This window comes from Xenopus laevis, chromosome 1S (assembly GCF_017654675.1).
Source record: "Xenopus laevis strain J_2021 chromosome 1S, Xenopus_laevis_v10.1, whole genome shotgun sequence".
In the NCBI taxonomy this organism is placed as follows: Eukaryota; Metazoa; Chordata; class Amphibia; order Anura; family Pipidae; genus Xenopus; species Xenopus laevis.
Window position 1 is genome coordinate 34555959 of NC_054372.1, and position 24574 is coordinate 34580532.

At 37.7% G+C, this 24574-nt stretch overlaps 1 protein-coding gene across 9 annotated transcripts in view; it reads right to left on the minus strand.

Annotated features, from left to right (window-relative positions):
• The window catches only part of LOC108706622 (teneurin-3), a 507440-nt gene that overhangs the window by 9299 nt on the left and 473567 nt on the right, over positions 1 to 24574 (minus strand). For all 9 annotated transcript variants that reach the window (XM_041579517.1, XM_041579516.1, XM_041579515.1 and 6 more), the window contains 5 exons: positions 23567 to 24441; positions 9208 to 9383; positions 6500 to 6735; positions 4439 to 4735; positions 578 to 2189 (listed from right to left, as the gene is read on the minus strand). In XM_041579517.1, coding sequence (XP_041435451.1) covers positions 578 to 2189; positions 4439 to 4735; positions 6500 to 6735; positions 9208 to 9383; positions 23567 to 24441 — 3196 coding nt within the window. The remainder of the gene's footprint in view (positions 1 to 577; positions 2190 to 4438; positions 4736 to 6499; positions 6736 to 9207; positions 9384 to 23566; positions 24442 to 24574) is intronic.

Here is a 24574-nt window from a genome sequence, read left to right on the forward strand (position 1 = left end):
TTGCCCTGCACTAGTAAAACTGCTGTGTTTGCTTCATAAACATTACTATTGTTTATATAAATAAGCTGCTGTGTAGCCATGGGGGCAGCTTTTCAAAGGAGAAAAGTCTCAAGTTACACAGCACATAGCAGATAAGCTCTGTAGAACATAATGCTATCTGTTATCCATTATTTATCCTGTGCCATATAGCCGTTTTTCAATTTCCGCCATATTGAACTATAGTAGTGTTTCTGAAGCAACCACATCAGTTTTACCAGTGCAGGGCAACACTACAAGGTATTTTCATTACTTTCAGTTTTTGGTGTTACTGTTCCTTTAACTATAACATTCAGAACCCTTTGAAAGCTCTTGGTATTCTTAGTATTCTAGTTTATACATGTACTACGGATTTCAGAGGCTTGTTCTGGTGCCCTACTTCCACCATGCTTCAAATTATGTGGCCCCACAGTGCAAACTGATGTTTTTGTATTTTTTTTTTTACTTAAGCCCCATTTATAAATGTGTTATTGAGGACTTTCAATCTTAAAAATCCTAACAAATGGATAGAGAGAACAAAGAACGATGGTGTACATGTTACCTGTGACGTAATCCTTTATATCATGAATTTTGCTGACGGGGTTGTTGTTCTTGAACATATATAGGTTAAAAGGAGCTGGGTCCTTGCCAATCTTTTTCCATATTTCAATATCAGGAGTAGTCCAGCGCCCAGCCAATATGTCATAGTCTCTTTGTCCAAAGTGAATAAGCTTGGTGAGAGGATCATACAGGCCACCGTGGAATCCAATCACCAGCTGTAAGTCGGGGTTTGAGTCAAAATAAATCTCTCCATATGCAGTGTACTGGATTTGTTTGAGCATGAGGCCATTGCTACTGAATACAGCAAGAGGCGTACCAGTGTTGTCAGATGCAATGTAGAATTCTTCTCCACTGCTTACCTCCATGGCAAAAAGGTGTCCTTGAAGGTCATAATACAAACAAGTAATTTCAGAACTGGAATGGTTATAGACATGAGTTATTCTTGAAGGATAGTTAAGATCAGCATAGAAGAACTGCAGATGCTTGCCAAGGCTAGTTTTGCTAGATATTCGCCGACCAAGACCATCATAACGATATATTACAGTCCAACCACCAGCTTTGCTATAAACCCTGGTGAGAAGGCCTTTGGAACTGTATTCAAAAATCTCTGTGCCTCTCTGTCGAAGGAACCCATCTTCATCTAGCCGATACTGTACATCACCTAGCCTTGTTATTCTGTCTCTCAAATCATAACGTAATGGTATTAACCTTGCACTGTTACTGGGGTTCAGCAAATGGAGGTTGCCATTCAAATCATAATTGTATCTCCACATAATCTTCTCATTCAAATATACAGTTTGTAGTTGGCCATCTACATCATATTCATATGCATATTTAGTGGTATTGGCAAAAGGCCCAATTTTTATTTCCCTTTTTGTCACTCTTCCCATACTGTCATATTGCACAGTAATCCAATACATTAGCGACCTCAGGATTTCATACTGAATTTCCTTGATTCGGCCATGTGGATCAAAGTGTTTTGTATAGGTCATCACAGCCGTAGAAATGATCTGGTTAATATCATAATAAATGACACCAAATTTGCCAAACTGGTCAACTTTTCCAGAAATATCATCAAATTGATACAATTCAATAGGTAAAGGAGTTTCGTTGATGACTCCCTGCATGCTGGTAACTCTGAAGCTATTATCGTAGCTGTAGTCAAATCTTGCATTCACCATGCCGTCTTCGATGAAACGGAATATCTGACGATCAATCAGCGGACCAATTTGATGATATCTTATAGTGCAGATGAAACCATCGCTTTGAAGGTTCACCATTTTTAGAACACCGGCCGTCTCGTCATATGTAAAACTGACTCTTGTGCTATCGTACAGTATCTCAGAGACTTTTGTTTGCCTCCTGTATTTAAACAGGACTCTTCGGCCTGTGCCTAAATAAGCACTCTGCAAGAGTTGTCCTTCTTCGTTGTAATCCATTATGACTGAGGCATTGCCTTCTGGAGGATTGTATATGTTTCGGTAATAGCCAATGGAACGTATCGTTTGCATGGTATGCCTAGCTACACTTGGCATAGTTATAGCGCTAAGACGGTCAAGTAGATCATATTCAAAGATGTACTGCCGCTGACTGTGAAGCAGAAGGACCATTGTCTGGAAAAAGAAATAATCCTCATGAAGAATTCGATAAACATACAAAAAAACATAACAAGTGCAAAATATCATTATGCTTTTCATTTGAGAATATAACTCTGTTTCTAATTGAAGCATCACTGAACTTATATGTTTAGAGTTCTCTACTTAATTTAGTAGAAGCTTTATTGGTCAATTAGAAGCAAGAGATTTATAATGCGCTGGGCTGTCACATTGTTTTGGAAGGCACCAACAGCCAAGAAGCAGATTGTCAATGGTTATGGGTGAGACATTTGTAATATCTGAGGCAGAAGAGCTGTGGTTTAGGATGGCAATATGTCAAGAGAATATAGAAAATGCATCAGTAAGTAACATATATTTTGATAATGTTTATTAAGAGTACCGAAGTTACCCGCACTAAGTCTTCTCCGTGTCATTGTTTAGGGAATATGCAGATCCCATACAGAATCATTATTTACTAGAAGAGAAGTTTTTGGGGAATTATAATGAGTATCATTCAAACACATTCATTTTGTTTATTCTCTCCCAACAGACACGGGCCCAGAGCCATGAAACGGAATATTATGACTTTTGCTGACCAAAAGCAGGGTTGCAGCTGCTCTTTTAAGTACAAAATGCTTTTGACTCAGATGGAAGACAGCGCCATAACTATTTTCCCTCTGCTCAAACAACCATTGAGCATATATGTTAAAAGGTTCTTTGTTGCTGTTGTTAAACTTTTATCATCACAGAGGTACAAATTGACTTGGTATGACTGCATTCAAATTCCATTTGGACTTGACAAGTATGTTGCCTTGTACTAGAGTACTTTATGTAGTGGTCCTTGGCATCGTTTGTGCTTTTAATCATGTTCCATTGCTCAGCATGTAGAATTATGTTAAATTGTGACAGATTGCAAGTTCTGAACTCACAACGACATAAAATCTGTATGTTAATGTTTGTATAGTGAATGAATAAGCTGGCTACCCAAGCAAGGCTCTAGCACAGAAGCAATCCTTTATATTGCTGTCTGAGAGGAAAAATTGGCTTCCTGTTTATTCTGTTGTCACTTCAATAGTAGTATTCCCTAAATGGCTTAGCAAAAGTCTACTTAAAGTCAAACACTATTAGCATGGCAAAGGGGGATACTTTAATTTCATATTTTCCACTTAGCCAGGCATTTTTGCTGCTGCTGTGCAAAACAAAAACACCCCTTCAAGCACAAGCCTAGATCATTGTAATATATGAAAGCACAATAATGAGGAAGAACACACAGTGGTACAATACTGTAGTCCCACTATGTACTGTGTGAAATTAAAGTGTCACATGCATTTATCTACATATAGAAAAAACAAATTAACCTGTAGCACTCACGCACATGTATAATACTAAGTGCAAATTTACAATGCATATTGTGTGTTTAGAGTTCTAGACAAGCAAAAACCCGGACGACCGAGGTTATTACCACGGATGCCGAATTGCTCATTTTTGGTTACATATTATCCAATCAGATTGTTTATCCCATTCTCTAGCTACTATTATTACTATTAAAGTGTCCATAAACATAACAATTTACAATTGTTTTGTTTTCAATACAGGTACTTTAGAAACAATAGAATTCTATGTGTATCCGACAACTCAGCAGTAAACCCTGGACAATGTTCGAACCCCTCAGCTTTTCTGACCTGGCCGATCGACAAGCCACCAACTCTTTTACTGATATTGGCCGGCTCGTCCCCCACTATACATGCCCCAAATAACGTACAAAACTTAATTTTGTATGATAATATCTCTACCCTTTAGGCTGATCCAAACAAATTGCTGATTGGTACGTGTCGTTAGTAAATGGCCCCCCTTGAGATGGATAGACAAAACAATTAAACATTTAAAGCACACACACACAACATAACACATGGAGTTACATTATCTACACACTGTAGCTAAAATACATTATAATGATTGAGGTTCATTATACTTTAATGCCATAGCTCTCAGGTGTATTTATCCTACAACTCTAAACTCTTGGATTACTGTCACATGGATCTAGTCAAGCTTTCGTTTACTTAATTGCATTAAGAATCAATGTTAAAGCCATAGAAACATCAACAATTCACCTTAATACACAGCTAAGTTAATATGCTCTTCCCCTTCTGCCTAGACAATGAAAGTGATAATGAATAATTAACTTGGCTCTAATGAGATAAATAATCGATTGTCCACCTTCCTTTTTTAGGCACCTAAGCACAATTTGAAAGCTGGATGGAACTTACCTTCTCTAGGTAAGTATAGCTCCAGGTTTTACCATCAGCAAACAACCGTGATACGATTCTCCCCTGGGCATCATACTCTACTTTTTCGCTGGTGGTTCCACGTTGGATGCTGCCAATCTGACCAGTGGATGCATAAGTCACGTTGACAGCCATGAGTTTGCTGCTTGGAAGCCACAATGTCGGATGGCCAGAACTATCATAAACAATCCTCAGCAGGAACTTTCTGTGGTCGTCATAGATTTTTTCTGTTCTTGTGGTTCGATCATAGTCCACCGAAAGGAGGTTTCTGCCATTTACCTTTTATAAAGCAAACAAGATAGCGCAATAAATCAAAGAGCCCCAGCACTAAGCAGTTATTACTTTTCAAACTAGCAGCTTTTTGATATAGACACCATTTAGAATGATAGATCGTCTCTGCTAGTAAATTAATTTAGCAACTACCTGGTATAAGTGTAAGGCATTAGACTAATTGCTGTTTTTAAAAGGTTTCATTAAGCACAGAGTCAGTCTGGCATTTGCACAACCTCTTTTAAATGGAGGTCTTTTGAAAGTAGTTATCTGTTAAAAAAAACAACTAATGAGTATTAACAGAAAAGTTTCACGGTCACAGGTCTTTTGTATATAGGTATTTGTATTAAGGTGTTTGCCACCCACAAAGCCGCCAAGAGACGCAAGCGCTTCTATAAACTAAAACTTGTTATGCGCATTTAACTTTATCATCAACGATGACAGAGACAAACTATTACGTGAGCTACAACGCCGCAGAATGAAAAATATCTCTGTCACTGTTTATTGATGTAGCCATATTACTCAAATTTTCTGAATGAGAAATAGAGACATAGGCAATTTATTTTCTTGGGAAATCACTACACAAATAATGCCTAACACTTGTTCCTTGCGTAAGGTTTCCAAGGTCAGTGAAATTTTAACTCGTTCTATGCCCAATTGATCTATGTACTGGATTTAAGAGATATGTGCAACCAAACATCAAGACATTTAAAGCATTGCGCAATTAATGTCCTTTTCTGCAAGGACTGATCTTGGGAATTGCAGCATTATGATTTGTCTGTGTTAGGCAAGAATACCAATAACTCATACCCTAAGGGGGAACATTAAGGCACTGCAGTAGCCACAATTAATAGTTTAGTTGCAATGGGATATACTGTAGCATAATGAGCCTTTTATTGTCTGAAAGGTTTGTTATATTTGCTTCATGTGGACTTCTATGCCTCATTGTTTGGAATACTAAGAGCTCTTTTTTGTGCATGTGTAAAATGCTTTACTCAGAGCTGCTGTAAAAATTTCCATATAGAGTTGTTCTATGCATAAATTATAGGTGCTACAACATCATTGCTTAACTTCAGGGGTTGAACGGCTTTTGGTTCTCTACCCCCATTAGCCTTGTGCTAGGATACACAAAGGGGTTTATTTATCAAAAAGTAAAGTTAAAGATCGCCACAGTCCTCTAGAGTAAAATTCTGCAGCTCTCCGTTCATTTCTATGGGATTTTGAAAGGTGTATTTATCAAATTATGAACTTTCACATTCACCCATTGATAAATACTCTTTTAAATATCCCATAGTAATGAATGGCGAGTGGCGGAAGTTCACTCTAGAGGACTGTGGCGATCTCCAACTTCACTCTTTGATAAATATACCCCTTAAGAGTCATGCAGGGCCATAGGGAGAATATGATTTACTATATAGGGCTGCTGAACACACAAGAACTTCTTCAGAAGCTTTATACACAAGTCTTCATCCAAACCAAAACATTACTTACTTCTTAAAATATGGTTTCTGCGTATTATGTAAAAAAATCTTTAGCTATAATGAATTATTAATTTACAGTTTGCATGTAATTAATTGCGGTGAAGTGGTATTCTAATTCTCTGCTAAACATCACAGTTGCACTTATTAATATACAGTACATGAATGAAGCTTGAATATGAAAAAATATGCTAGCAACCACAGCTTCCCTCTAATGTACCAAGTACTTTAATCTTATAAGCACATAGTAAATGGGAAAATAGTCCATTATTAAATAATAACTTTATATGCTTACTCTGAGCTTCCGACCAAACACATTGACCTTTCCCTGAGCCTGCTCCTTTCGGAATCTCCATTCGACCAGGTTATGCCCATTGTCTCCGGGAAGGGTCATATTCCTTTTGGCCACTGTTGGGTTGGCTGGACCTGCTAAAATGTGGGGTTCTGTTTGGAAGTGAGAGTCCATTCCATTCCCATATATAATTCTTACAGACCCATCATAACCAACTTGGTAACTGTTTTTCAGCTGGTCTAAAGTAAAACAAAACAGGAACAATTATTGGACACAACTTATTTATTAAAATATTATTTTAAAAGCATCAGCTTGTTATTAATATATATGCAACAAAAAAGAGAATTAGATCCAGAGACGGGTTTTATTAGCCCCTCAAAACTACCTCCTAAAGAAAAACATTTCCAAACAAAGCTGGAACATGTGATGCCACCTTGCAGTATCTCCAAAGGGTCTCATAATCATTAGCACCAGGGGTCTCTTTAATTACAGGTAAATGAGAGTATACTGTACATGCTTTGCACCTTGATGGGCAAGGCTTGAAAAGAATGTTCTCCACCCACTGCTTCTGTCTGTCCTACTCGCAGTGCCACCTGCATCTAGAACCCAAACCATACCCAGTTCTTTATGCCATTCTGGTCCTGAGTGTGGGTTGTTTTTTTTTTAAGGGAGTGTATTATATGTGCTTTAATAAAAACTATATCTGTCTTTTAACACAGTGGCATACAAATAAAAAGTAAATACATTCATTATTGTATATGCATGGTTACAATCATTCTAAAACAACGTATATTTTGTAACTACCTGTACTAGAAATATTTTTAACCCATTTAACACAGAAAATTGCGTCACAGCATCCCATCTCAATAAAGAGTTCACCATTTACGAACAATGCTAATGAAAAAGTTAAATGCATTAAATGATTTTAGACGACTTTAGATAACACAGTTTCTTCAGGTCATCTCAAGTCATGACGCATTTAATACACAAATCCAAATGGCTTCATGTGTAGTTGTGTTTTGGAAGAACCCCAACAGGAGCAGACATAATAATTTGACATTTTAACCTTTCTTTTTTGTGGAAAATATTTTTAGTCTTCTTCACTGTAATAAATTAACAAGCAATTACTTTATAGCTGCGATAAGTCTAGTTTATATGACTAAAGATACAATTATTGGCCCATTGGGGGAACTGTGACAAATGGAGCTTAGAACCTGTGACCTGGAACAGGCAGATGGAAGGAGGATCCCATGCTGGGAGTAGAGAGATAAAGCAAATTGTCTCAGGAAGTTATTGGAAAAGCCAAATTGTGCTGTGACTGGCAGCATGGATATAAAGACTTGCCAACAACAAAGGGGACTGCAGTTTATATTCCAATAATAAATCACCAATAAATCACTGCCCTGAAAAGGGCAATCTGCACAAACATGGCAAAGAAAATCAGCTATAGGTTCTTTCTCAGTAGAAAGCTTGGCTCCGTTGGGTACGAGAACATTAGAGGCCTAATAAGAAGCATTATGGCAGAGTGGGGTGGTGCACTACATATGGTTTCATGGCTTTAATAACATGAACATTGACTGAAAATTGAGCTATTGTTTGCCTGGTGGCCTAAAAGCTTTTGAATTATTTTTAGTAACACAGATTATATTTCTTTTATGTAAAAGTTAGAAAGCAGCAAGAATGCTTCTCCAGGTCTGAGTTACTGCACATTTGTCTTAAAACAAAATGAAAGAACTAACCTACACGCTGGGTTGGCTTTTGTATTTTCCAGCACACAAGGTGTAAGCATGAGAATAAAACCTGAATGTAGATTTAAAGGCCTAAAATGATAATTAGCTTATAGCAGAAAGTAGGAGATGGAGTATGGGTAGTGCAAGTGAGAGTCACTGAAATGACTATTACTTCCCCAAACTTAAAATATCTGCAAATAAATGCAGTTTAGAGCTTTGACCCAGTCCATAATCAGCAGGAAGGCCACACTTTGCTCACAAAGGCAGCTAAGTATCACCCTGCTTCAAAAATATAATGACACGTCAGTTCTATAATACTATAGTTAAACCATAGTGTTTGCAGCAGGAACCGTTATAATAATACATGGCTTCTTTCTTATGGCACTTCCTCTAACAATGTTAACGCAATCTCAGTCAAACTTTAAACTGCTTCCTTTCCTGTGTTTATGCAAGCAGTATTACAAAATCTCATCTATACACTCCCTGGAGTAAAAACAATGTATTCTGAAAATACACAGGGAGCAATCATATTTTCGTGGAGATTGAAGTCATTTTTTCAAATCAGAACAACCTGCCAATTTGCCAGGGGAACCTGGAGAAGAAGGATTATCTAAGGACCCCAATGAACAGCAAAGTATTGTCAACAAATTATATTGATATTAACACCAAAATCACATTTCAAAGTTGCTTTCAACTCAAATATGCTCTCTTTTTTTTTTTTAGACACAGACCGATACTATAGAAGTCCTGAAATAGAATTTTATCTGTTACATAAATACAGAAATGTATGGGATAACTTATTGGAAAATCCGATACCCAAAAAGCTTCAAATTATGGCAAGGCATTATTGTTCATTATAAATAAATAATTCAACATTTATAGGCAGCTTGAACTTGATGGTAACTAAGCTGCATGAATCCATACTGGTAGCTATAGGAAACCACTGCTACATATCCACAGCTGAGTATTTACAAAGCTTACCTTGGACCATTGTGTAGAAGGAATCAACGGAAGACAAGTTGGAAGTAATGCTTACATCTTCTTCTCGACTAGATGATTCCAAGTCAACAGTGATGGCCTTGTCCATTTCTCCATGTAGGTTAGTGACCACTCCAGTTGGAAAAGTCACATTGGTAAGACGGCCTTCACTGTCATAGCTAAAACACAAAACAACAAGAAATACTATGATAGAAGTCATTTTATTTTTTGTCAAAATCAACCGTTTTGTTGAAAGACCATTGTTGATACAACACTTCTAGTTATCAATGCGTTCTACCCTTTTATATTTAGTCTGATGTTTTTTTACAAGCCCAGAACAGGCCTAAACTTAAATTTAGAGTTCCCAAATGGTTTCTATTCTTGGATCAAGGTTAGGGAATTATGGGAGCTACAGCAAAGAGCTGGCCACAGTACCTGTGTAAACCTGTTGCAAAAGGGAAATTTTTGGTGGAAGCAAAATGGGACAGATTTGCTCATAACTAAAAGTCATTTACCGTAACTATGATCGTTCCATTTCCCATGATAGTGAACAAAAACACCATCCCAATCATATTGTGGCATAAAGAAGTTTTGGATTCTGCAGGCATATGCTATGAATATCTGCAGGAAAAAGCTATGAATATATTTTAAATTATATCCTTGTAAACAGTGAGTACTGACGTCATCGGTTATAAATGGTGAGTAGTGATGTCATTTCTGTCACATGACTCACTGATACTTGTGTATTATAATAAATAAAGTACCCCTTGTTGGAAAATATGAGGATATTAGAAGTCACCTCGAAGTTTCTTTGCCTCGTGCTTTTATGGAACTCCTCTGTGAATGATAATATCCTTATATTTTACAATAGGGGGTACTTTATTCACTATATATAGTGAATAAAGTACCCCCTCTTGTAAATTATAAGGATATTATAAGTTACCGAGGAGTTTCATGACCATATAAAAACACGAGGCCGAAGGATGAGTGCTTTTATACAGGTCATGGAACTCCGAGGTAACTTCTAATATCCTCATATTTTGCAACTGGGGATACTTTATTTATTATAATACACAAGTTTCAGTGAGTCATGTGACAGAAATGACAGTTTATAACTGATGACATCAGAACTCACCGTTTATAAGGATATCATTTACAAGATATTCATGGCTTTTGCGTATTATATATATATATATATATATATATATATATATAAATACTGTGTAATGACCTTGTCATTGATCATTGATTTATTTCCCACGTCATTGATTTGTTTCCCTCCTAGCTCCCATAATAAAACAAATATTTCTTGCTTTATCACAGGATGACAACAGGCAAGAAGGAAACAGGCAAAAAATGAAACTGTAATGTCTTGATGGTGATACTAAAATAAGGTGGTTTCTTAGCCCAAAGCTTACAGATATGGCAATGGGAACAGAAAACACAGGTAGTGTGCAGTATTAAAGACACTGCATGGAAATTGCAGGAATATATCTACATTAGTACGAAGGTCATATTTTGTGCCACCTGAATTTGCTGGTTTCCAAATATAAAGTCACTGCTACAAAGCTTGTTACATAGGCAGAAAGAACAGGTATTTTCTTAGCTCTAATATGCATTTTTAAAACCAGGTCAAATTTAAGCAACACAGAAGGTTTGTGAACAACACTGAATGCTTATTAACCATCCAAAGAATCAATAACTTAGAATATGATCTGAAGGCTTTACGGACAGCCTAACTGGTTCCTGGTGAAAATAGTCCTTGTGTGTTTATGTGCACATGACAGAAGCCTTAGATTGTTAGCTCTGCCGGGCAAGGATGGATATCAATGATAAAAATATATTTGTAAATCCCTATGGGACAGCCTTTCTATCTCCTCATGTAAGAGCACAGCCTCCACACCCTGTAAATAATGGCAGTTTATGACTGATGTCTGCATCTATGTGGTAACAAGAAATACAGTACGACCACGGATGGAAAACAGCCAAATAAGTTTTTCTTTGATATCTCTGAAATGTATTTACTTTAAAAGTGAGTTGGATCAATAAATGATATCCTTTAGGGTGCTGTTTTGTCAGGTTAAGTTCCCCTTTGAGTCCGAACATTTATGCAGGGACCATTTAGCTAATAGAACAAACATTGCTAAATCCATCAATTAATCATATTAAGGCAGAAAATAAGTATTCATTCTAATTTCACTGTTAGGGGTAGATTTATCAAAGAGTTAGAGATCTCCACAGTCCACAGAGTGAAATACTGCCTCTCTCCATTCATTTCTATGGGCTTTTTAAAGGAATTGTTCAGTGTAAAAATAAAAACTGGGTAAATAGATAGGCTGTGCAAAATAAAAAATGTTTCTAATATAGTTAGTTAGCCAAAAATGTAATATATAAAGGCTGGAGTGAACAGATGTCTAATAAAACAGTAAGAATCCAACTTTCTGGTTTTCAGCTCTATAACTCTGAGTTAGTCAGCGACTTGAAGGGGGGGCCACATGGTACATTTCTGTTCAGTGAGTTTGTAATTGATCCTCAGCATTCAGCTCAGATTCAAAAGCAACAGAAATTACCCATGTGGCCCCCCCTCAAGTCTCTGATTGGTTACTGCCTGGTAGCCAGGGTAACCAGTCAGTGTAAACCAAGAGAGCTGAAAAGTAGTGTTCTGACTGACATGTTATACATCAAATCACTCCAGCCTTTATACATTACATTTTTGGCTAACTAACTATATTAGAAACATTTTTTATTTTGCACAGCCTATCTATTTACCCAGTTTTTATTTTTTTATTTTGACACTGAACTATTCCTTTAAAGGCGTATTTATCAAAGGGTTATAGTGAAAGTTCACCATTTGATAAATACGCTGTTAAAAATCCCATAGAAATGAATGGAGAGAGGCAGTATTTCACTCTGAGGACTGTGGAGATCTCTAACTTCACTCTTCGATAAATCTACCCCTTAGTGCTTTTCAGACCGGGTCACTCGGCCAGGGCTCATGCTCTTCCCAGTGGCACCATTGTGGGAATCCCCTTTAGATCATAAGGCTAGGCATTGTGGTTCCCTTAACTATAATGACAGTGGGAATTAATTTAATTAGCCCTTGGTCCATAACCTGAAAGCATGGCGAGAACAATTGTGAGCTATATTCGCAACAAGCCTGGGTGCTTCATACTTACAGTACAGTAACAACTGGCCTACGGTGCTTCCATGAGTTGAGGGGAGCAGTAATTGTTCCTTTTGCCATAGCCCTTACAGAACTGACCTTTAATTGCTTTCCTATATAGAAACCACTGTACATCAACAAACACAGAGAAGTTCCTTGTGCATAAAAGCATGACATGGCTTGTTGTTGTGCTGTATATCAATAATGATACATAAATGCACAAAGTCCTATTATTTGATTGTAAGTTCAAGCACAGTATATCCTGAAGGATCATTCAAAAAAAGATAAAAATAGGCATCTTAATTGCCTTTCTAGATGTAAGCTGATGTCACCGCTGGAGAATGAGTTAATTCTTCTCACAAGGCCATAATGATAAAGACAGATGAATAAGCCCTTTATAGAGTTTAAGGATACATTTGATCCCTTGCAAAATGCCATGCTTTGGAGTTTAATAAGTGGAAAACCTGTATTATTTATGATATAAACAATCAGTGAATTGAGGGATGCCTGTAATCGGAAGATGTTGGATACAGTTGCATACTTCTGGACAATTATCCATGCCTTATTGCAGGTTGATATGCCTGTACAACAACATACGGTACCACAGTGGCTCAATCACACATAACAAGATGCTCTTCTTCATAATTATGTTTGTGAGATCTGGCAGCTATTACAATGACAATATAACATTTCGACATATTTGTATAACAACCTTGTTTCCTAGACAATATACGAAGCTGGGATTTTAGGTTGACAGGTGAAGGTACACAAGTTTGCCATCCGTGATCTATGTCAAGGCTTTGCAACAAAAGTCTGCAAAGTGTTAAGAAAGATGCCGGGGAATGCGCATTACATGTAGCTGCAGACTGTCATAAGCTAGCTAATCAAACTTGTACTGCAGCGAGACAAAAATATAATGACAGCCTTCTCGCATTAACGCCTACATTTATTTAAAAGCTGGAGAAAGGAAAATAAACCGGTGCAAGCACATGCTTTGCTGCCACGCTGCCTTCTAGAAGCCTGCTTTAAATTATAACTATTAATTTTCACTTTACATTTCAGTATTAACTTGTCTTTAGCTCACTTAAGATGTAGCCTTCCAATGCTCTTACTAGTCTGAATTGAATACAAATATGGCTCTTTATGGTCAGTGTGTATAAGAAACGGATCCGCACACACGCTGATTAATGCAGTCGGGGAATATCCCCTTTTATTCAGCCACCAAACATCAACGTTTCGATGAAGGGTTCCCCCCGAAACGTTGATGTTTGGTGGCTGAATAAAAGGGGATATTCCCCGACTGCATTAATCAGAGTGTGTGCGGATCCGTTTCTTATACACATTGGTTGCTAAGGGACCCGGCCGGGTCAACGGAAGGAACGCACCACCGATTGGTGAACTACAGTTGTGCGGTAGGAGAATTACATTGTCTTTATGGTCAGTGGCATGATCTGAAAACATGAGCCTCTACTATACAAAGGTAATTTGCTGTGCTAGTCAACTATGTGCCATGAAGGCCAGTGTCAGACGATTATGTGTAGGGGCTGCACGGTACCTTTTGTAAGATATTCAAATTACCCTAGAATCCAATTCTTCTTTAGATTGCCTGCTAGGTACATATTGAGCTCAGCTTCTAATTAAATAAAAAGTGTCATCCAATTGAAGACAATGATTTACTTGTATGAAAAGCAAGGGCAGCAAAGAATATATGGCTGATATCACCTAGACTAAGGGGGTTATTTATTAAAGTCCGAATTTTTAGTGGAAAAATAAAACTTAAATTTTTCGAGATTTATTATACACTGAGGCTGCAAAAAAGTCAGAATATGAAAATACTCCATCTTCAACCTGCTGCAATTTGAAGATATTGTTGTCTGTGCTGGGTTTCGTACGATAATCAGAACATTTCAGGTTTTCTGCCGAATCCACAAAAAAATAAGGATTTTTTGGGCGTCAAATCTGAAAAATTCGGACTTTTCGGGGATCAAATCCGAAAGATTCTGATTTTTTCACATGACAAAATGAAAAAGTTGCCGTTTTGGTGCGACAATCTGAAAAAGTAGAGGAGAGTCATTTTTTTGTGTTTTTTAATGATAATTTAGGGTCTAACCTGGATTCTAGTTTGGTCAGAAAAATTCAGATTTTAGTAAATAACCCCCAAAGTGTCCCACAAGTGCAATCATGCAACAGACAGGTTACAAGTTTTGTTTTAATGTTATTAAAGAGATGGGGGAGTATATGCCGTCAGTCCAAAAAAGGCAGCAGGGTAATAGGGACGTGCCCCAATTCCCAAGACAACATTAAACAATTAAGCCTGTATACTGTAAATGTCCCAGAACCCATAATTCGTTAAAATACAAAAGTTTATTCAATTTTACATCATGACATGTTAAAATTAGTACATTGTGACCCCATATGACCCACCTTACGCATTTCGTACCCTCTGGTACTTAATCATAGGTGTTTTATTCACATTTATTATTAACAGTAGAGAGTCCTTAAATGAAATCCCAAATAAACAGCAGCAAAGTTTGCTAAATGCACAGGCAATCATTTACCAATCAGTTTCCAAAGTGTTAGACCAAGAGCACAAAGCCCAAAATCACTCCGGGCTTCTGTTTATGGTCATTGTAACCTTATAAGGCTGAAATGCTACATGTAATATCGAAAAATCGATTAACATGACGCAGAACTATTATAGAGACTGCACAGACCATAAAGTAGGCAAGCAGCATTCACTGAACTGGACTTACTATTGGCAGGGAGCTACAAATGGTAGGATCATGTGATCTGAAAAGAAAATAATTTTGTCAAGCAATAAGCAATAGAATTAGATTCAAAAAAGTATTTTCTAATATAATGCTGCAGGCCTCTAGGTACTTTCCTTATTGTGTCCTATCTGAACATTTGCAGAGGTTGCGAAATGCTTAATGTGTAAGAAATGGAAAGGGAGGTGAATGTAGACATACTTTTAGCTAGTGATATATCCAATTATCACACAGATTCAATTAGTACAGCAGCCATCCAGGTTCACTGCGGGTCATTCCTATTATCCTTCCATGACAATGAATTGGAGTTACATCCATTTGTACATTGGCTGTATAAAGGTTATACATTTCCTTTGTATAATTTATACGATGTTAAACTGAAGAGCAACACTGAAATCTATCTGCCATGATACGATTATGATAAAAAGTCTATTTGCAAATGACACTTTAAAGCAAATTTACAATTTGTCTGGAGGACTGTGCTGACCTCTCATGAGTGTTTTCTCTATACAGAACTTTTAGCACACCCTACGTACTACAGGAGAGAACTTCTACGTTCCCTGGATCAGTGGTATCCCCCCTTGATTCTATTTCAGTTAAAGGCGAGCTAAAGTTTAACAGAAGTATGGCAGAAATGTTGTACATTATGTTTTGGGCTTCAATGCTAGCACAAGGGAGCCACAACCCTAAAGTAGTAAATATCTGTGCCTCTAAAGATGCCCCAGTAGCTCCCCATCTTCTTTTCTGCTGATTCACTGCACATGCTACTATACAGATGCAGAACCTTTAGGCGGGTTCAAGTCCAGTATATAAAATGTCATTTCTATCCATTTTTGTTTTTAGGGGTTAGTTCTCCTTTAAGCTGGTACCCCACTGGTCTGTGTTTGAACCCAAAATGATGCTGATTGGGCCATGGAGAAAATCAGCAGAAATCTGGCCTAAGGATAAGATCTTCTCATGTATAGTCATCGTTAGACAAGCAATCTAGGCATAGTTTGTCTGCCTATGAGGACAGATTATAATATAACACTAATATTAGAGTATCTATGTATTTAAGGTCTATTTATCTAAATGGTAGTTGCCTCTTTACACTTAAACTTCCGTCAGCACAGAATAGGCACAATGGTATCAAATGAGAAAAATGAAATCCACGCTGTTAGGGATCAGCATGTATCAGATCCCAGAATTTCATCTATATGATATATTTTCTTTTGATTATTATGTGCATTTCACCTAATGTAACAGTTCTTTCGAGATGTGACCTGCCCAAGAAAAGGAAGGGGGCTCCACGCAGGCTTCTTGCTACACTCAGGTCCGCCATAACTTTTGATCGATGCAATACTTAAAGTTAGAATGACTTTACTCAAAACGCTAGCAGTCACTTCAACTTCAGTAAAGGGAGATATGTTGCTGTATGAAACAGATCATGTCCTTTAAGTAAGTTATGCTTTGGGAATGCTGAGGTTTCAATTCAAAAGTGATACCTTTTTCCACTAAAGGCAAAAAGAAATGGAAACAATGGGGTAACTAGGCCGAGATCCATTCAAGGGGAGTGTTCTGTCTTGTCCTCTAAAATGCATATATATATATTTTTCTATATATATATTTATGTTTCTATGACGTTGTTATTGGCTGTACTAATACTGTATGTTTTACCAGCACAAATTCAACATAAAAAGATTCTGTGAAAACGTTGTGATATTTGTGAATCTACTAATCTTATAATCCTACCGCCACATCGCTGCTGTAAAAACTAGAAAAGTACCAATATCACCAATAGCTGGAAATTTGGCAGCAGAGCTGGATTTACCTGTGAAGCGCCCCTGGGCTAAAATCTGTGGTCAATTCTAGGTAATGTTATAAAGTCATTCTTCTTCAGCTCCCCTGGTTTCACTAAATATGCAGCTGTAGAATTTTGTGCTGTTCATCAACAAAACTTTTTGGCACAGCAGCTTCTAGCTCACCCTCTGCTCACTCCTACTTTGACTGGAAGTAAACCAAGACCTCAGAATACTGGCAAAATATAACTGCCCAGTGGATGAATATGCAACATATGTATTTCTTTTTCTTCAGTGAGTCAGGCATAGGGACAAGTAAGTACATTTAAGTACACATACAATAAGACAGATACGACATCCCTTTCTTGCTAATGATAACATGATAATTTCTTGGTGGGGAGCCACATCTCTCTACCAACCATAAGGCGCTCAACAGTGAATTTTTGACTCTGAATGAAAACAAGTACTGGAGAGGAATAACTGGTATGCCAGCACAACTACATCATTTATGTATTACAATAATTTATCATTACAAAAACCATGAATTTAGCATGAAAAAGAACAATAATTGTATTCAACCCCTATTCTACTCTAGTGGTTGGCCAGTTTTGCATATGAGGTTGTTGATTAAATATTGCTGCTGAAGAACTGAAGCAGTGTTTTCAAACTTTCGGGGGACTTCCAGACCAGAAGTGACATCAGTGAAAATAAAGTTGCGCACTCCTGAAGCAACAGATTGTGTGCCACGCATGCGCACATTGTTCTGCTGATGTCACCGACATGTTCTGCGTATGCGCACATCAGATTTTTGCCCACAAATCATCAACAATTTTGAAAAATCAGGGGAAATGCTTAAAGGGGTAGTTCACCTTTGAGGTAACTTTTATTGTGTTATAGATCGACCAATTCTAAGCAACTTCTTCTGACTCTTTGCAGCTTTCAAATGGGCCTCACTGACTCCCTTCTAAAAAAACAATATCGGCCCCATACAGGGGCCGTTAAAAGATGCTGACAGACTGAGTCAGCAGTTTATTGGCCCTTGTGTGGGGCCATTCAACGGGCTTCCGAAAGTGGGCCAGATCCTGAGCCGGCAGGTTAAAAAATCCCTTTGGATTGTAGCCGCATCAGTGCGTCTATGCAGTCCCGTGATCTGACTTCAAATCCGAAAGTCGGCCAGATCCTGAGCCGGCAGGTTAAAAAATCCCATTGGATTGTAGCCGCATCTGTGCGTCTATGCGGTCCCGCGATCCGACTGCCGGTATCGGATCCATTATGATTCGATCGTTGGGCCCTAGGGCCCACTATCGAATCAGCCCGATATCGCCCACTTCAATGTGGGCATATCGGGGAGAGATCCCATCGATTGGCAACATCCCCAAACGAGCGGATGTCTATGGCCACCCTAGGCTACAAATGTATTGCTATTGTTACTTTTTATTAATGATCCTATTCAGATCCTATTCCTATTCAGATTCTCTCCTGTTTATATTCCAGTCTCTTATTCAAATCAATGCATGGTTGCTAAGGTCATTTGGACCCTAGTTACCAGGTTGCTTTTGCAGCTAAATAAAAATCTAAATAACTCAAAAAACACAAATAATAAAAAAATGAAAATAAATTGCAAATTGTCTCAGAATATCACTCTCTACATCATACTAAAAGTTATCTCAAAGGTTTAAGATTGATGGGAGACCAGGGGAAAGAGCCCAGAATCTGGTAACTCCTGAAAAAACGGTGGTGACAGGTCGGCTTAAGGCTCTCAGGTTCATGCAAATCCTAAGTAAAGGTGGTCTCTATAGCATGTATTGATATACAACACACACAAGTTCAAGTTCTCTGTTTTCATTAATCCTGATAACACTGCATAATTGTAATGTTTAATAATCCCCCTCGGAAACCCATGGCTACACAGGATCGGTGTCAAGCTGCACGACGGGCACATAGGAATGTTCATCAGAGAACAGCCGAGCAGATTCACTATGTTTCCTTCAAGGCTATTTTCAAACAGAGCATTTCTTTTCATTATTATGGTCTAGCGCTGATGGGAGACTGTGGCCTTTAGCTACGCATTTAAGAGCATTTCAAAGTTAAAAACAATTTAATGACTTTCATTTAAATGAGCTACTGTAATCTTGCCTATTTAATTAGGGAGAGGACTTTGACAGGTCTTTATATAATGAACACATTTTGTCACTTATTTCTCTATATTTAAAAAACATACACACGCATGCAAACCTGCTGCGGAGGGGCTGTAAATTGTTTTTTTCAAACAAATACACAGATTTTTTTTTTTATGTTCACAAACAGGAGCTGCTGCTCATATATAGTATTATAGGATAATTGTGGAGCAGTTTTTATAAATTGTAGGGCCTATTGACTTTGTAAGTAGGGGCGCCACCTTTTCTGGGGGAAAGCCGTCCTGTATTTTATCTTTATTCCCTATTAATAACATTGACATCTAGCATCATTATTACTGTCCAGATTGCAGTCCTGTTTGTAGGTCCATAGCCCTTCATCAGTGGTTGAACTTTAATCAATTTACATAGTATTTCAACACCAACTGAACAACTAATATAGCTGCTTATATATTTAGTATTTTGTGTGTATGAATGGCTTTCTAAGTTGTAACTGCAAAGTCATTTGAGTTTAAGCCTTTCAGACAAGAGACATTTAATTCTGGATTTCTTGATGCTGTGCTCGGCGAAACTTTATTTGATGTACTGTATAATATTCCAGTAAGTAGGACACGCGCTGCATACCCATTGGCTCTTTATGCATACTCTAGCGACATTAGCACTGTGCAATATTTGGAATCAAAGAAACCAGATGAGTGAGCTGCATAGGAGTTGAATAGAATACATTAAAAAAATTGTAAGGGTATAATGTGCTTTAGATTCGCTGACCCTTTAAAATGACACAATCATTTTCATGTGCTCTAGAAAAACATTGTCTGCTTCATCAGATCTGATCAATTCAAGCGCGTCAGCCTCCTAATATATGCTGATCTGATTCTCTACTGATGCTACCCTACTCCTAATCCCTCCGGTGACAAGGATCTTGATATTTAAACAACATTTAAACATCCCATTTCGGCAAATCCAATAGAGCACATGAACGAAAACGGAATAAACAAAGCCACTTTTCAAATGAGACAACCATCTGAATAAATAGGCTGGAACTATTTTTGCAACCGCTTAAGCCCCCCCAGCCCCCATGTAACCTTGAATTAAGGGAGATTAGTAAAAAAATGCAATTCGCATGTAATTGAAAAAAAACATGGTTTACTCAGTTTCTCTTGTTGCACAGGGAAACAGATTTGATGGTAGTCATGGGACTTGAACTACTTCCTTTGTGCCAAAATATGGCAGTCTGGCCATGTTTTATGAGCAATTCCAGACATGTTTTTTTAGCAGAGCAAAAGTCAGGAAACAGCCATGGAAAGAAACACCAATATTAAAAACAAGCTGCTATAATAGAGCAAAGCAAGCCATCGACCCAGCTGTAGAGTATGACCTGAGCTTTAGCCAAGAAGGCTGAGGTCTCACTTGACTGGAGGTCTCCCAGCTGGTGCTCAACTACTATTACCATGACTGATGTATGACTTGTACTGTAGTTCAGCTAGAACAGGTTTAGCTTCATGATCTGCAATATATGCAGTCACTGGGGAAGATATTTCAGCACCAGGGACTTTGCTAGATTCCCAAGAGACAATAGCCAACAGCCAGAGTTACACTGTACACACCTTTATAGACAACACATTTTATTGTTATAGCCTTTCTTTAACATGAATGCGAACATACGTGCAAAATAAAAAGATCTATTAAAAAGAGAAACGGCCGATCTGTGATTGAATTTAATGTAGTTTTATTTCCTATACAGTATAAAGTAGAAGAGGGTTATAATATGTATATAACCTTGCAGCTTCCAGTCTGGAGTGTGTGTGTGTTATCGTTTGTATATACACGGGCTTCACTCATAGAATTATGCTGTTTCCAGGTGGTATCAGGAAATGTTTTTTTTAAATAATTTTTTTCAAATAATTGACTTTTTTCTTTTTTCATTATATTTTCAGGTGGGATTGTTTCAGATTGAGGTGGCTGCTAGTGATGGGCGAATTTATTCGCCTGGCGCGAATTTGCGGCGAATTCCCGTGATTCGTCGCCGGCGAATAAATTCGTGAAAATTTCCACCAGCGAATTTGTGCCGGTGTCAAAAAAATCAGAAGCCGGCGTCAAAAACGGATGCCAGCATCAAAAACGCTGTTTCATGAATTTTTCGCCGTTTTGCGAATTTTGTGGGAAATTCACGAATTTTCCGGCGAAGCGAAACGTACCAAATTCGCACATCACTAGTGGCTGCTGCATGTTTTTTTAGTAATACATGGAAATTGTGATGTTTTTGTATTAATTACAGTATTAATATATTAATATGCATGAAAACAACTGAAAATTATAAAATCTACTCAAATATGACAACATTTGTATTATGCAGTAAGTTTTAATTGTAACTTTTGCCTTTGTAGAGAAAGAAAAAAATGTGGATATTTAATGGGAAACGGGGAAGCGCTTTATACATCATGACTTAGATTCATATTTCTCTTATCTAGCATCTTGCTCAAGAGAGGTCTTTAAAGTCCTCATATAATGTCTGGAGTTACCATATGGCTGTGATTAATTTACAACATATGCTAAGAAAACACAAATAATCAAAGTCCTTCTGGAAACGGAAATGCTCATAAATTATTGTTCCATCTCATACGGCAGCTTACAGCATTGCCCTTAATGTTTTAAGGTTATTTGAATTGTAATATTTTTATCTTGGAAAAAAGACAAACGAGCAGCTACCTTCAAACATATACAGTACATGTTATGAAATGTAAGACATTTCAGAGACAAGGAGACAGGTTGAGCTTAGCAAGAGCTGTAGGGCCTTTCATCTGCGGTCACTGTCATTCATAATCAAACTCAGTTGTAAAGTGACAGGCCTAAATATGCATGGGAGCAAGGGAGGGTGACACAGTAGAATATCCAGTATCAATGTTCTTTTGAAACATGCATGAGTCAGACAAAGGTCATTGAATAATGGAATAGCAGCATGCAACTTTGTCTTTAATAAATATATGTGGAATTTTATGAATACATTGTCCTATAAAATTAAACAACTAAATCACACTCCTCTGTTAAATTGAGTCATCAATGGTGAGTTCAGCATCTTGTGATTTAAATAGTCTAAGGTGGGCCTTAATAACTGGATGCACAAAACAAATATCTGCTGGAAATGACATGCCACTCAAAACAACTGCGGCAACGTCATTAATTAGGCAGGCCAGCAACACCAACCATATAAGTATAACACTAGTTGACTTAAAATAATAGTGAGTTGGGGCCTCATTAATTAACAAGGCTTTTGGGGCAGAATAACTCAATTACTGCTAAAGTGAATAAAGTACTGTCTTGCATTAAAAAAACTTGAGAAAAACTGTATATAAACATAATATATATATATATATATATATATATATATATATATATATATATATATATATATATATATATATATATATATATATATATATATATATATAGTTTGGGAGTTTTACTTTGAAAGCAGCTAGTAAGTTGCAGGTAAAACTTAGTCCCTTTGTAAAATGTATAATGAAGTAATTGAATTCTTAATGAATCAGATAAAATTGAGCATAGGACTGGCCAGATATGGGATGACTTTGACGTAGTTGGCCAGCTTAAATATATTGCAATATATGGACAAACAATCCCTGTTTTGTTTAAAGGGTAAGGCATTTTTCAGTAGCAGTATGCACAAAATGTCGCTGTCTTAAATATATTGATAATGGGTTGAGTGCAGAGGACTCTTGTATTTGTCTATAAAATAAATATATAAACATAAGTTTGCCTCTTTATGAATCTCTGGTAAGGCCTTATAATTTCTCAGGACCGGGCAGGCGCCCCAGGTAACCTGACCTGCCCCGTCGCCAACACCACAACCCCAGCGTACATCTGAGTGAAAACGAGCGTCCGCATGCACAAACACGTGCATCCGCATGCTTTAACTTCAGAGAACAGAACTCGCTCAGGACTTTTCAGTGAGGGACACTTGCCAGACTAGGTGTAGGTGACAGGGAAGATACGTGTCTGGCGCCCCCAAGATTTGCGTCCTAGGCACGTGCCTACCCCTAGTTCTGGCCCTTTGATTTCTAGTCAAAAGTTATATTTATTCACTGTTTATAGTTGTATCCATTAATGAATAAAGCTGGCAATATACATGGCAAAGTCATCAAACAAGTAGAACTTTCACTATCTTTCAATAGAGCGAAAAATCTTTCAATATCTGTCTGCGTTGATCATTTCCTCCTGGGGGGAAATGACTGGATCATAATTGCCCCTATGCAAGCAGTCAATGTCAGGACTGTATCAGCATGCATATGCAATCCTTGAACCAATGGGAAAACTAAACCACCACGATCAACAACTGCCCAATTTTGTGCCATATATCAGTTGGGCAGTAACATGCCCAGTTAAGCTGCTAAATCAGTCTGATGGGGCCAAATTGGCAGCTAAAATTTGCCCATGTATGGCAACCTGTAGTCTATTACTAACATTGTTATATAAATAGAGACATACAAACGGAATACTTACTCAAAGAAAGTTGTCCATCCAGTCTCATCACTTTTGGTTGCCATAAGGCCACTGTTGCCATGGTAAGTAAATAATACTAACTCTTGTCCTTGTGCAGTCATGCTTTTGAGACATCCATTGGTGCCTATGGTCAACCAAATCACCTGGTTATCTGGAGAGACTATTCTAACTGGCATTCGGTTTGGATCTCGCCGGATGCGGAGGGTGTTTCCATTACTGTCGGTCACGGCTGTGATATCGTTTTCATTACTATAGCTGAAGTTATAAAGGTAATCGGCAGTCACTAAACTCATAGTGTATTGGTGTGTGCCATTGACATCAAACATATAGAGTTCTTGATCTGCTGGAGACGCAACTTCATAATAATTCATTGAATTAAGAAATGGTCTGTTCTTGGATACTGCACGAATTCTTGTATTTCCCAGATCTGCTATGTAAAGTGTTCCATCTGGAGATGCAGCAAGAGACGATGGAGCACTTAGCTTGGCATCCTTTGCATAACCATCACCATTTTGGTAACAGTCACAGTTGGCATCATTCTTACAGTCACAGTCTGATGGTATCCCTGCAACCAATGAGATCTCTCCATCTGTTGTCACCTGTCGTATCCTGTTGACTTTCTTTTCATCAGTTTCTGTGATATAAAGGACTCCATTATAGGAGACAGAAATTGCTGTTGCTGATTCTAAAATTGCTTGCACTGCATATTTCCCGACCGAGTACTCAACTCCGGGGACTTGACAATACATTGGTCTTCCAGCGGCAATGCGCACTTGATGGTTTTCGGTGATCTGTAATACAACATTGTTGTCCAAAACATAAATGGAGTTATCCATTGGATTAATAGCCAAGTCTGTGGGCCACTCAAGTCGAACCTGCATAGATAAAACACAAATAGCAACTTTTAATCTAGCTGGAAATTACATAACACATTATGAAACACATTAAAAGCAAAGTACTTTGAGTACTGTAACGACAACAAAACTGGTTGGTATGATGCCAAGGAAG